The 13,774-nt window shown below is 43.1% G+C and overlaps 1 protein-coding gene across 6 annotated transcripts in view; it reads right to left on the bottom strand.

The window, feature by feature from the left end:
• The window catches only part of CEP70 (centrosomal protein 70), a 28,160-nt gene that overhangs the window by 13,239 nt on the left and 1,147 nt on the right, over positions 1-13,774 (bottom strand). For 5 of the 6 annotated variants that reach the window (XR_008306485.1, XM_053247648.1, XM_053247682.1 and 2 more), the window contains exons 2-9: positions 11,284-11,355; positions 10,280-10,381; positions 8,483-8,582; positions 7,880-8,003; positions 7,095-7,275; positions 5,203-5,372; positions 2,252-2,311; positions 1,920-2,019 (exon numbers count right to left, since the gene is read on the bottom strand). Coding sequence is in view for 5 of the 6 variants with exons in the window: in XM_053247648.1 (XP_053103623.1) it covers positions 1,920-2,019; positions 2,252-2,311; positions 5,203-5,372; positions 7,095-7,275; positions 7,880-8,003; positions 8,483-8,582; positions 10,280-10,381; positions 11,284-11,292 (846 nt within the window). In the remaining variant the exon portion in view is untranslated. Of the gene's footprint in view, positions 1-1,919; positions 2,020-2,251; positions 2,312-5,202; positions 5,373-7,094; positions 7,276-7,879; positions 8,004-8,482; positions 8,583-10,279; positions 10,382-11,283; positions 11,356-12,100; positions 12,236-13,774 lie in introns of all 6 variants that reach the window. The other variant, XM_053247657.1, reaches the window with a different exon arrangement.

Genomic DNA, 13,774 nt, shown 5'->3' with positions numbered 1-13,774 from the left:
AATGGCCATACTGAATCCATCATCAAGCTGAAGACTCCATGCTTGATGATGGACTCTCTATCATCATAGACAATTGTGTCCATAAATAATATCTATGAAAATAAAGAGCACTCACTTAACACCTGTAGCATAACACGTCTAAGATAGCAATGGACCTTTAAGTGGTGAGAAAAACAAAAGTAATAGAAACGATCCCACCAGGGGCGACTAAAGATGTGGCCAAAAGGAGAGCCAGAAGCTCTCCAAAGGTCTCATTTTCTGAAAAACCACAGGAGTGATGCCGTCTGTTAAAGCTCCTTCCCTTATATCCAACAGGACAGAAAGGGAAAGGATGTTAACTGAGTACTGCTAGTTCACTGCTCTGTTCATCAGTTGTTTGGGGGGGGGGCACTCTTTCCCACACTAAGGTCCATTCTATTTATCAGTCAACAGTACATGCAGGACAGAGCAATATTTCAGCCTCCCTTTCTCTTCCCAAGAGCTGATGGGCAGAGCAGCATGGAAACTGATGAGCTACTACTTAGCTTTGACTAACGACATTGGGATGTGACGGAAGGAAAGCAGAAAGAGGCTGCTTCCCAAATGATATGATAGCAAATTAGAGTAGATTCATGGTGTTTCATTGAAAATCTCATTAGCTAACATAGAATCCACACTCAGAATACCTCTGAAACAACAGAACCCTGTACCCCATGGGTTAGAAACCCATGGGGGTGGTTGGCACCCTATGTGCACTACACTACCACTCGCTCCGGGCCACCCCAGCACCCCCCAAGTGCAGTTATGGGGCTGCTGAAAGCTCCATGTATACCCTATGAGGAAAAACCTTAAAGACGCGTAAACTTTAACAATTCCCCAAAAATCAGCCCTCTGCCCAAATCCTTTGAAAAAATTCAGGTAGCTTCCTTGACCCTACCTGGCACTACCACCAACCCCACACTGCTCTAGGCAACCCCTTTGCCCCCCGCGTGAAGCTATACATTTGCGGACACCTCAATGCTTCTCTATGGGGAAAAACCTTAAAGACGCGTAAACTTCAACAATTCCCCCAAAATCAGCCCTCTGCCTAATCACTCTGAAATTGGGTTGGTAGCCTCCACCCATTAGACACTACCACCCCACCCCACTCTTTTTGCCCAGATCCCACGCTATGCCCCCGAACTGCCCCAAAGACACTAAAACTTCAGAAATTCCCCCAAAATCAGCCCTTTGCCCAATTCCCCTGAAATTTGGGTGGTAGCCTCCATCCATTAGGCACTACCACCCCACCCCACTATTTTGCCCCTGGGACCCGAAATTTGAGCTGACGTCACATCAGACCTTTTTGCATTCAAATCAATGGAAGCAAAAAGGCGGGAAATTCAAAGAGACGCCATCCCGAATCACCCGAATTTTTTGGGCACGAATCAGGGGTGATTCGGTTCGGCTCAGAAAAATATCGGGGGACATCGGGGGCGATTCAATTCGGACCCAAATCACCCGAAATTGCTCGTTTTGGGCACAGATCGATCTGTGCCCGAAATCTTTTGCACATCCCTACTTAGAATCCCAAATTTCGACTTCAGCACAAGCCCAGTCTCCGATTCTGAAGTATTTAATTCTTGCTGGTCTGAGATAGTAATAAAACGCTGAAATAAGAGCCTCCCCATCTCGGACAGCTTTTTAAAAAGACGACACAATTATTCAACCAAGTTTTTAAACTAGAATTGGTTTTAAACTGTTTTAATTTCTTCTTTAATTTGTTTTATATTTGCATAAACCACCCAGAGATTCGAGTTTGGGGAGGTGTACAAATATACTAAACAAACAAATCTATCCTGAAGTGAGCCAAGCAAGGAAGCTTAGCTGGAGATGTATAACCACAGCCCTAGGAGTTGGCCTCTGTTCCCAGGTCCACATTCCTATTAAGACTTCCTTACCATGAGCAGGGCTCTGTAATTAGTAGTGGTATCTAGGTTCAAAAATTCTTCCTTGTCTTTTCCTTCTCCTTGTGTCTGATCCGTTTCTCTCTTCCATTTCCTGTGGATGAGACAAAGGTTAAATTAGTTTCACTTGTTAAAAAAATCCTAGAGGCATATGCAGAATGTCATTAGATGTTTGTGTGTGATCTATTCCCCATCGCTACCCTGTAGGCAGAATGTATTAAAAACCTCAGGATAACAGCATGTCTCAAATCTATTCCGGCATCTGCTCATCACCACCACCACCAGCACAACAGTATCATTCATTTTACATCAGTGGCATTCCCTACCTTAGCTCTTTTTTCATTTGGTTGATCTGAGATTCATAATAGTCAATTAGAGAACACATTCTAGAGAGAGAAAGGAAAAATTACTCCATGGGTGATAATCCAGCAATTATAAATGAACCAAATATATGTGCATTATTATCTTCAGATTTAAAGTATTGCATGGTGCAGGTATATTTTTGCTAGCAGGCAGAGACCTGAACGTATTTAAGTTCTTCTGTGCTACATTACTTTAAACTGGATCTTCTGAGTCCTATTCATGCATTCTGCATTGATGGGTTTTGTTTTTTTATAAGTCAATGCTCCATAAAGAGAGACAAAGGGCAGCCATGTTATTTTCACTAGGTCTTTTTGTACATTTTATGCTATGCATATTATAATAGACAAAGCGGGAGCCCACAAGATAAATGAACTCAAGGCAACTCCCCGCTGCCCCACTACAAGGTTCACTAAGAGGATTCAGGTTTCTTTATAGCTTAGTACTGAGCTACACAATTTCGGCCCTTCAGCTGTCAGACTACAACTTCCATCATCCCCAGCCATGATGGCTAATAGTCAGGGGTTATGAAAGTTGTAGTCCAGCAACAGCTGCAGGGCCAAAGTTGTGCAGCTTTGGCTTAGAATAAATATTCTTGCCACGATGATCTCAAACAGTAAATTAACATTCAGCTTATCAAAAGCAGTAAACACAAGCCTCACAGACCAGAAGTCTCTAAACTCTGCAGACATCTCTATTTATGTTCTTGATATACAGTAGTTTCAGTGACATCAGTGATGTGAAGAAATGTATACACTGATGTGTATAAAGTACTATATATGCAGGGTTTAGAGACTTCTGGTCTCTAAGATCTTAAATTCCTTAAATTAAGGAATTAAATTTCTTCAATTAAGACATTCCAGTTTCTTAAATTCCAGACTGAAATGAACAGCAAACTTCAAGATTAGTATATAGTTCTGTGAGACGGTCTTCTTTTGAAGCTAGAGATTGTGATGTTCTCTCCTGCTGCCACCTAGTGTATAAAGCCTGCAATTCACATTATTCCATTTGGAATCTTCTATATAATTATTTCTCTTAGCCACCAACCGTGGGGATGCGTGTCTTCGGGGTGGAACTCTCGAGCGGAACTCTCACAACATGCTACGAGAGTTTCCGGCAAAGATGGGAGCAAGGACGGAGAAATAGGGGCCCGATTGGGAAGGAGCCACACAAGGGAAGCAGCAGACCTGGACGCAATGGGGAGGTGGCGGCAGTTTCGGGCCCGGCCACAGTGGCAGGGTGAGGAGGCGGCCCAGGAGGGGACGGGCCAGTTTTAAAGCCAGCCAGAAACCAGGGGCGGGGGGCAGCGAAGGACCAGCCTGATCAGGAAATGCCAGCCCCAAATACCGCACACATGTTCTGTGCAGGGTTGGCTAGTTAAATCTAAAACTATATTCCCCCAAGGAATGTACGGCCTGACCCTATCAGTACCAACAAAGGACTCCTGCACCAGATTTTATGCTGGTATAAACAGAGGCAAAGCAAGGTGGGCGTGAGCCCTGGGACAAATAGTGAAGATGGACCCCGGGTCCTCCGTCTTCTTCAGAGAGGCACGAGGGGCAGAGCAAAGGGCAAACTGTCTCCCAGCTGGAAGGCCCCCTCCTTCGGGGTCTGGGGACATTTGTCCCCCGCCCCCCTTGCTCAATTGTAGCTATGCTCCTGGGTATAAACTAGCCAGCATCCCGTCTCTAGCTAGCAGGCACCCAGTGGTCTACTATTCAGGCAATGGACCTCAGCATCTCTAGAAATGAGCATTCCTGCAGGCTCTCTTCTCCAGAGTGATTCTTAGTGGTTGTCCCCAGAGCCAGCTCCATGAAACCGTACAGCATGGGTTATGCTGGATTATATACAGCATGGGTTATTCCAAAGGAAGAGTAAAAATAAGGAAAGACATGTTCCTCTTTGCCCTGCCCCCCTCAATCTGTCCACATTTTATCACATGTCCCCATTTATATACATGAACTGTGCAAGAGAAAGACCAGTGACACAACTCCCAAGGGTGGCTTGAACCAGGCAGTGTCACCGAGTAGGGATGTGCACGAAACTGGGCAGGGGAAGTTCAAAGGCGGGGGTGGGGGGGTGGTTGACTTTAAGGGCGGGGGGAAGGTGCACTTACCCCTCCTTCTGCTTTCCCCCTGCCAGCACACTGTTTGCAAAGGGTCCATCAGGGTGGCAGCGCACCTCCCTATCGCCCCATCGGACCCTATGTCAGCGGAAGTACCCCCACGGGCCTGCACACATGTGCACATGTTGCGCTCACAAGCGTGCATGCTGGGCACATGTGCACGCACACGCTGACGTGTGCAGGTGTGTGTGGGTACTTCCGCTGACATAGGGTCCAACGAGGCAATGGGGCGGCAGGGAGGTATGCCACTGCCCCGAAGGACCCATTGCAAACAGAGCGGGGGGGAAACCGAGGGAGGGATAAGTGCACCCTTCCCCACCCTTAAAGTCAATCCCCCGCCTTAGAACCGGCAGAACCGCTGGTTGTTCGAACTGGTTCAGAGGCCCATAAAGGGCCAGTGAACCAGTTCCATGCAGATCTCTAGCATTCAGTAACATGTTAGGCCACATTACTCATGAGATGTGGTTGCGTCTGGGAACCTAGAAAAGCATCCACTCACATGGTTTGGCTGTGCTGTCTCCAGTGGGTGGACATCACTGACTTGTCATGTAAATAAATACAGCCAAAGGACAAGGGAACAACATTTCAATTCCTAGAGCATCACACTCACAGAAAAAGTGGCCCAAAGCTGCTAAATACTACACTGGCCAGGAAGGCCTGAACTGCTATGCCACGGCAAGCAATCTCATGCTTAGCACCATACTCAGCAACATGTGTAAAGAGTTACATAAAACTACTGTTCATATCACCCAGTAAGACGAAAGCTGTTAAAAGTGATTCAGAACTCCTTACTGCTGATCCAGCTGAGTTCTCGGAGCCTTTTTGCAGAACTGGTGGAACATTTTTTTCTGCATAGCAATGCGGTGCTGCTCTTCAGAGCCCACCCTAGAGAGCTCCTTCTGCAAATGGGCAATGGCCTCTTCTTGCTCTTGTAATCTGTCTGCCTGTTGATGGTGCTTGTCCTGGAAGCAGAAAGCAAGAGGCTCACAGAAGGCAGCACAGAGAAAGAAGTTGTACAGCCCATTTTCAAGGCAATTTTATATTTCTAGACTGTCTTTCCTCCAAAGACTCCAAGGCAGTTCACAACTCAATAAAACAGGCACTCCCAACCCATAGTACTCCAGATGTTGCTGATCTACAACTCCCATCATCCCTAGCCCCAATATATTGTAGCTGGGGATGATGGAAGTTATGGTTCAACAACATCCAGAGAGTACCACAGGTTGGGAACCCCTGCCATAAAATATTCAATTAAAAAACCCCACCACCACAAGATCAGCAACAGTATTAAGTGAGCCAAAAAAACCAGCAGCCAAAATGGGAGGGGGGGCACAAAGAGACAAAACAAAAACCAGCCGCTAAATAACTAAACACAGCAGCATCTGTGTCACCTCCTAAAACCCAGGTAAACAGTACAGTTTTTAAAAACTGTCTCCAAAATGCCAGAAGAGCATGACAGATCTCTCCAGGGAGGAGCAACTCCCTTGGGAGAAAACAGATGGCTAGGTTTTCTCCCCTCTTTTTTCTTGCAAGTACCTTTACAATATACCATGAATAAGGTCAAAACATTCTACCACAACATATTACGGGAAAACCTCACTATTCGCAGACTCCCCACCTGAGTTTTCACATATCCGTGTTGTGTAATTGACACAATTTCATTATCCACAGATACTAAAGGGTTAAAACCCAAGTATCCAAGGTTTCTAGAGGGCCGGAAATGATAGTGAAGTCATATCCTGCCGCCATTTTGTAAGCATTTCTAAGCAGCAAGTAAGCAGAAGCCATTTTGTGGATCATTTCCACAAAGGGATTTTTTCTGTGATTTTTCATGGTTTGGGGGGTATTTTGCTGCTTGGGTGGCATTGCTGGGTAGGGATGTGTGAACCGGCTTAAGCCTAGCCACAGAAACAGCCAGGGTGGATGCACAGCAGCCTTCAAAATGGCCACAATCATGCCCAAAAGGCCCAAATTGGCCCGAAAACAGGCTGAACTGGCCCATAAAAGACTGGGGGGAGGGGGACTTCCTCCCCCACAGGTGCAGCCCCCCCAGGCTGCCACACCCAGCAGTAAGTGGGTTTAAAAAAAAGCAATTGACATTTAGAACCCTGAATTGGCTCAAATTCAAGACAAGCTGGGGTTCTAGTTCGGGGACACATCACCAAACATGCCTGGTGTGGTTCAAGTCTGATTTGGACTCAAACCGGACAAAGCAGTTTTGTGCACACCCCTATTGCTGGACACAAGGAGACTGCACAGAGCATGGTACAGTTATTCCTTCTCCCGTTTTTGCCCTTCTTATTAAATCCAGGAATCTAACCCCCCTTTCCCCATAAGCATAATACCTCATTACTCACGGTTTTGTTACTTGCAGTAGTAGGCAAGGAACGGAATCCCCACGAGTAACAAGGTATGCCTGTATAGTTTCTGTTTTAATCAATATATGCATGCTCTCTAAATCCAGATAGCGGATCTCATTTGAATATATTTCTTCTGAATATCTACTTTTGCATATGAGAAAGAGAATATATATATCTCCTGTTTTTCTTATGGACACAATAAAATCATCCACCGTAAAGGCATTTATCGGCAGATAATCAAAAGCCAACAAAAAATCAACACCACCACCAGCATAATTCATACAGAGACAGCAGAATCAGATATTTAATACTTAAAGAAAATACCTGGGAAGCTTGCTGGTCTTTCTGAAGCTCTTTAACTTGGGTCTGCTGCTGGCAAACCTTAGCTATAGACTCATCTTCCAACTGGCGTATTTTGTGTTTGATGTTCTCAACAATGATATCCAAATCATTGGCTCGCTGTTCCTGTCGTGAAGCCCGATTTCTCTCCAAGCGCAATTCATCCCTAATTTTTTTTTTAAAAGACAGACCATCTTCCAGTAAAACCAGACCCCTAAAACATAGTGCAACTAATTCAGATGAAAGTGCCAAAGGAATTGTCACTTGGTCTCCCACAATGCTCTTCATGCTTTGCAAGGACATGAGTCACAATAAAGCATCAGTCTGGACCAGGGAGGCGAGATCTGATACAAAATAGGACACATCTTCATTCTTTACCCAGTGAAGAGTTAGGTATAGTTATCACCTCAGAGGGAGGGACATCCCTCTTATTCTGTCTCTTCAGCCCCCAATAGCTGGTGTTTATTTGCAACACTAGGGTGTGGAGTTGCTTCCAAAATGAGCAAAAAACCAGGGAACACTCAAGCCAGACTGCCCATCAAACAGAGGAATTGGAACCAAGGCCCAGTAAAAGCCAGAAAGCATCAAGACTGTGCTCAGTGCAGCAGAAGAACTTGCCATGAAGTTCTGCAACACAGCTAACACTATAAAAATGGTGACCTGGCAGAACTGAAAGGCTCTACATAGACAAGATAGCCTCCTGCCAGCCTCCACTTTCATGTAGGACTTTCTGCATCTAGTCACCAAAGAATTCTTAGGAGTCTTCTTACCTAAGCTGGCGATTGTCTTCTATCAGACCACGCACAATTTTCCGTTGCCGCTCCGTTTCTTCGACTAATGTTTTCAATGCATACCGTATCGCTTGTGAAGACTGTCTGTCCATAACAATCCTATCTGTACATGTTTTTTTGGAAAAACACAAACCACAACAGATGTCTGTTAAAGTGGACTGCATCTCACAAACAGAGAGCTGGAATGACAAAGGCACACCATGACAGAGATGCCTGTAGGAAAACAATGAGCTTAGTAACGTTTTCAGCTGGCTTAAACAAGTACATATTGTGGTCCTTCAGGACAGTTCTTCCTTGTCTGTGCCAGCTGGAGGCATGCTATTAAGCGTAGACAATTGTCATCACGGATGTCACAGAATACATTTGCTACAGTATAAAACAGATTAGGCAACCAACTCTTGCAATAGTATTGCCCCTCAAAACCCAGCATCAGCACAGGCAACTCATTCACACTTCCCTTGCAGCTACAATACTTATAGTCCTATGAAAAATGAAACTTCACGTCGGCAAGCTATTATAGGCATACAAAATTCCATTAATGGCTGGTCTACAGTTTTAATTTTTCCAGAACACATTTATTACCTGATACGTCTCTGCTACCTCCAGGTTTATCAAGGAACACAGGTCTTAAGCCATGCTGCCTTAATACCTTGTTCAAGTCTCCCCATTCTTCCTGTTCTTGCTACAATAAGAAGAAATAGAAAAGGCCATGAATTTCTTAATGGTGTACTAAAACAGTGGCCGACACCCTAACAGCACACATATAGGAAGCTGCCTTATACTGAGTCAGGCCATTGGTCCATGTAGGTCAGTATTGTCTCCAAAGACTGGAAGTAGCTTCACCAAGGTTGCAGACAGGAATCACTCTCAGCCCTCTTTTGGAAATGCCAGGGAGGGAACTTGGAACCTAGATACTCTTCCCAGAGCAGCTCCACCCCCTAAGCGGAATATCTTACTTGTAGTGCTCACACATGTAGCCTCCCATTTGAACACAATCCAGGGTGGACTCTGCTTAGCAAAGGGAACCATTCATGTTTGCTACCACAAGACCAGCTCTCCTCCCTTGAGGTTCTTTGAGGGTCTGCGAACATGCAGAAGGAGCCCAAGTGCAACGCCCCCACCACACACATTGTGCCCCGGGGGGGCTAATACTTTCAAGCACAGTCCATGCTCTACAAGCGCACTGCAAGACTGGACCCTCAGCAACACGTTCCCTATACTGCAGAGTGCTTCTGGAGTGCAGGCAGTGCTCAAAAGAATTCATGCTCTGGCGCAACAGCACACATGCTCGAGGGACTGGTGCAGTTGCCCATGGGATCCTGATGCAAGCCCACAGAACCTCGAAGCACATGCACTTCATTAGTCAAGATGTCAGCAGGTATGAAATCAGTGGCCACAACAGATATGGCTGCAATCACACAACTGATGTAGAATATAAGCCCTACATCACAACACTTTACAAGTTTCAGATACATTTGATTTGATCGAATCTTTGAGAAGACTGTCCATTTTTGTAACAGATTCCTTCGCATAGTAATCCCATAAATATGAATCTTCCTCTCTTTTAAAAGGAATAAACTTTAGAAATTCCTACACTTGTGGTTGTTTGTTTTTTTAAATTCAATAGTATTTTATTAGTGATTTTTCTCACTCCCACTTAATTTCCCAGACTTCCCCCTCTCCTCATCCCAACATTGGAGGGACAATATCAACTTTCCATAAGAATTTCTCCCAATTACAGACTTTGGATTTGGTAGGATTCTTTTACACATTCTGTCACATACTCATACCTATTCATACTTCCACACACAAAACAAAGAGAAAAATACATCAAACGAGTGGAAATGCAGTGGGGGGAAGTGGAACAAAACCTATCATCAGATAATCCTCAACACTGTCTTTATGCCAAATTAATCTCCACAAAATATCATCATACTCCTTTATATTTCTCCTCTCTATATTTACTTTTGCATTCTTCTTCTTCCTTGGCCACCAAGTCAACAAACTCAATGTCTAGGTATCAGTGTCTGGTTTAGTTTTAGCTTTCCACTTACACAGTGCCTACCTTTAAGTAACCAATGCTACTCTTGTGATCCAAGCCTTTTGTTCCTTCTCTAAATTCCAAATAGCCAAGAAGCACCTTAATACAAAGACTCAGAAAGACTCATTCCCTCAGAGTCCAAGACCAGATTAATACACACATCCACTGAAGAATTCAATGATTAGACATTCCCAATACATACATCCCATAGTGACTCCCTGCCTCTCAGTTCTTCAGCAAGCACCCACCCCTTTTAATTTGATTTCACGGGAGCCCAATATATTCTATGCAAAATCTTCAATTAGTTTTTGAGGAAAGTGCTCTATGAGACATCCTACCCCTTCTCTGCTCCATGAATCAGCAGGTGCTCTTTGCATTTGAGAATTCACCATCATAGAACCTGATAAGGCGTCTCCTGGCAAATCAACACTTTGAAAGCTCTGCAAACCAAAACAAAGAGATTAAAGGTTGTGTGTTAATCACTATTGTCCTTGTAATAGTAGATGCTTCTTACTATCTACAACTAGATACAAGAACTCCAAGATTTACTCTGAATTTTGATAACTCACATTGTGATCTTTTAACATTTTTTAGCTTAGACAGGGAATATTTATTTTTTAAAAGTTCAAATGATATTTGCAAAATAATGTTTACATACAGTCCCTGATTTGACCTCTCCATTATCTCTTACAACTTTTCAAGCCCCCACCCCAGTTCAAAGAGCAAGAAGCTGAAATTGGGCACAAATTAATGAACCATTTTGTAGCATTTGTTTACATGATGTGGTATCCTAACCTTTTGCAGAGTGCTGCTAGACATAGAAGCATCTTCAGATTGTGGAAAGATTCCTTGCATAAGTGAAAGTTTCCTTCCACAAGTGGAAAGAGCTTTGGATGATGGAGCAGAGCTCCACAAAAGGTTACAATATAACTCCTGAATCCACTGTTTACACTTCAGCAGGATTCACAAGTTTCCGTTGCTCTTGACAAACCCAAGACCTCTATTAATTACATAACTGTGTTAAGGCAAGAAGTATAAGCAATATGACTAAACCATTAAAATCCTTTCTGATTCACTCAAATAAGTAAATAACAGTTTAAAATAGTTGACTGCATTTATTATCAACTATTTTAAGCATTCAAAATGTTATTTTGTAAGCAATTAGTATTTATTAATACTAAACATAATTTTATAACACAAGTTGTTATCTTGGAAAAAAGTAAGGATCTCTCCCTCAAAAATTTTGAAATAAAATTACTAGACCTATCGTGTTTAGAAATATTGTATCATTGCAGTCTTATATTTACAATTAGGAATAATAAAAGGTTCAACACTGATGTACCTCTGTCATAGTAAATTATTGTGAAGTAGATTATTTTGACTGATGGCTAATAAGGTCAGTGTCTTCTGTAATCTGAAAATACAGCACACAAGAAATAACTGTTTTTTTATTGTGGTAACATCATCAATAGATAGATAAATCGATTCTTTATTATAGTCATCGACCAGATAGCAATTACCTTACAAGTTATAACAAACAAAAATAAGCTACATCAAGGAAGACATCGCTATCATCAAGATTCACTATGTGGTTTATTTATGGATTCCCTTTTCCATTTCAAATGGTTAAAGAATGCAAAGGAAAAGTTAACCATGATGAAAAGCTTGAGCATAGATCCTTCACTAACAGGTCCATCTCCCTGCAACTCTGTGTACATATACCTGTGAATAAGGGCTATTTAATTTAGTTGGACTTACTATTGCTGTATTTGTTTCATTTATATCCTATCTTTCTTCCATGCTAGAAGTCATAGGAGCATAGGAAGCTGCCGTATACCAAGTCAAACCATTGTTCCATCTAGCTCAGTATTGTCTGCACAGACTGGCAGCGGCTTCTCCAAAGTTACAGGCAGGAGTCTCTCTCAGCCCTATCTGGAGATGCCAGGGAGGGAACTTGGAACCTTCTGCATGCAAGTGCTCTTCCCAGAGTAGCCCCATCCCCTGAGGGCAATATCATACAGTGTTCACATGTAGTCTCCCATTCAAATGCAAACTGGGATGGACCCTGCTTAGCAAAAGGGACACTTTATGCTTCCTACCACAAGACCAGCTCTCCTCCCATAGCCCAGCTCTTCCCCAGTCACCCACCAGGTACTGACCTGATCCAGATCTGCTTAGCTTCAGCCAGGTGGCTGCAATATGTGCTCTCAGACCATGCCATGGAACCATGTTCAATTTGATTAATTTTATGACTTTTATTGTGTTTTGTATCTATCTTTTTGTTGTAAGCCACCCTGAACAGTAGTGCACGGGAGCGGCGGGGTATAAATATTTTTTTTAAATAAAATAAAATAAAATAAAATACATGTTTAGTTTTGTACACAGAGTAATGCTACATACATCTTTCTACCTTGCCACTCTTCAATTTAATACTCCAAGTAATAACAACAACAACAATATAATAGCAGCAGCAACTAAAGCACTTGTACTACTGCTTGCAGGCCTGCAAAACTTATGATCCAGCAAGCTGAATGTAGTCCACCAAGAACTTGATTACACACACTCTCTCTCTGGTGCCAGCTTGAACCTACAAAAACAAAGCAATTCACCACCACCTGAATGATCAGGATGAATCACTCAGTGGAGTTTGGTAAGTCACAGGTTGTATTAGTTTTACATGGCATATAAAAGTGCATCATCTTACATATTTTCTGCCACATGAGCAACTAAATAGTTTGAGACACAGCTGCATTTTAAGGCTGTGATCCTAGCCATCTTCCCAGTGAATAAATCCCATTGAATGTCAGAGGGTTCATTACTAAATAAGCATATGCAGGATTGGATGATTGGTTGAGGTGGTGGCCAGGGGTGCTTTCTATCAGCTTCGGCTGATACGCCAGCTATGCCCGTTTCTTCAGATCAATGACCTCAAAACAGTGGTACATCTGTTGGTGACCTCCAGACTTGACTTCTGTAATGCGCTCTACATGGGGCTGCCTTTGTATGTAGTCTGGAAAGTTCAGTTGGTTCAGAACGCGGCAGCCAGGTTGGTCTCTGGGTCATTTCGGAGAGACCATGTTACTCCTTTACTGATGGAGTTACACTGGCTGCCAATAGGTTCCCAGACAAAATACAAAGTGCTAGTTATAACTTACAAAGTCCTAAATGGCTTAGGCCCTGGGTATCTAAGAGAGCATCTTCTTCATTATGAGCCCCACCGCCCATTGAGTTCATCTGGGGAGGTTCATCTCCAGTTACCGCCAACTCGTTTGGTGGCTACACAGAGATGGGCCTTCTTGGTCGCTGCCCCGAGATTGTGGAATACACTCCCTGCTGAGATACGATCCTCCCCATCTCTGGCAATTTTCAAAAAACACCTGAAAACCCATTTTTTCACCGAAGCTTTCTCAGCTTCCTAAATTTGGGGGGGTTTAATGTCTGGTTTATTTTAAAATTAAAAACCCGCTTTGGGGATTTTAATCATTGTAATTGTTTAATTGTTGTTTTAAAATGTTTTTAAATTGTTCATTGTTATATTGTTTTTTAATTGTTCTAGCTTTTTACTGTTTTAGCGGTTTGTTTTGAGCCATTTTGGAAGGGCGTTATACAAATCAAATCAAAAAATTATTAGTGTCAATTTTTTTAAAACAACAACATGCTACAGCTGTAATCCTATGCACACTTGTAAAGTCCCATTGAACTCAGTGGGATTTATAGTCAAGTAAACACACAAAGACTCAGGCTGTATAAGTGCAACAACACAACAGTTCTTTAGCCAACATGCATTTCTGCTGGTGAAATCATGTGCAAGATTTCAAGTTGCTCAAAATGCT

Source organism: Hemicordylus capensis, chromosome 1 (assembly GCF_027244095.1).
Source record: "Hemicordylus capensis ecotype Gifberg chromosome 1, rHemCap1.1.pri, whole genome shotgun sequence".
In the NCBI taxonomy this organism is placed as follows: domain Eukaryota; kingdom Metazoa; phylum Chordata; class Lepidosauria; order Squamata; family Cordylidae; genus Hemicordylus; species Hemicordylus capensis.
Note: the sequence above shows the minus strand (reverse complement) of the source record. Positions and strands in the feature narration are given on the sequence as shown.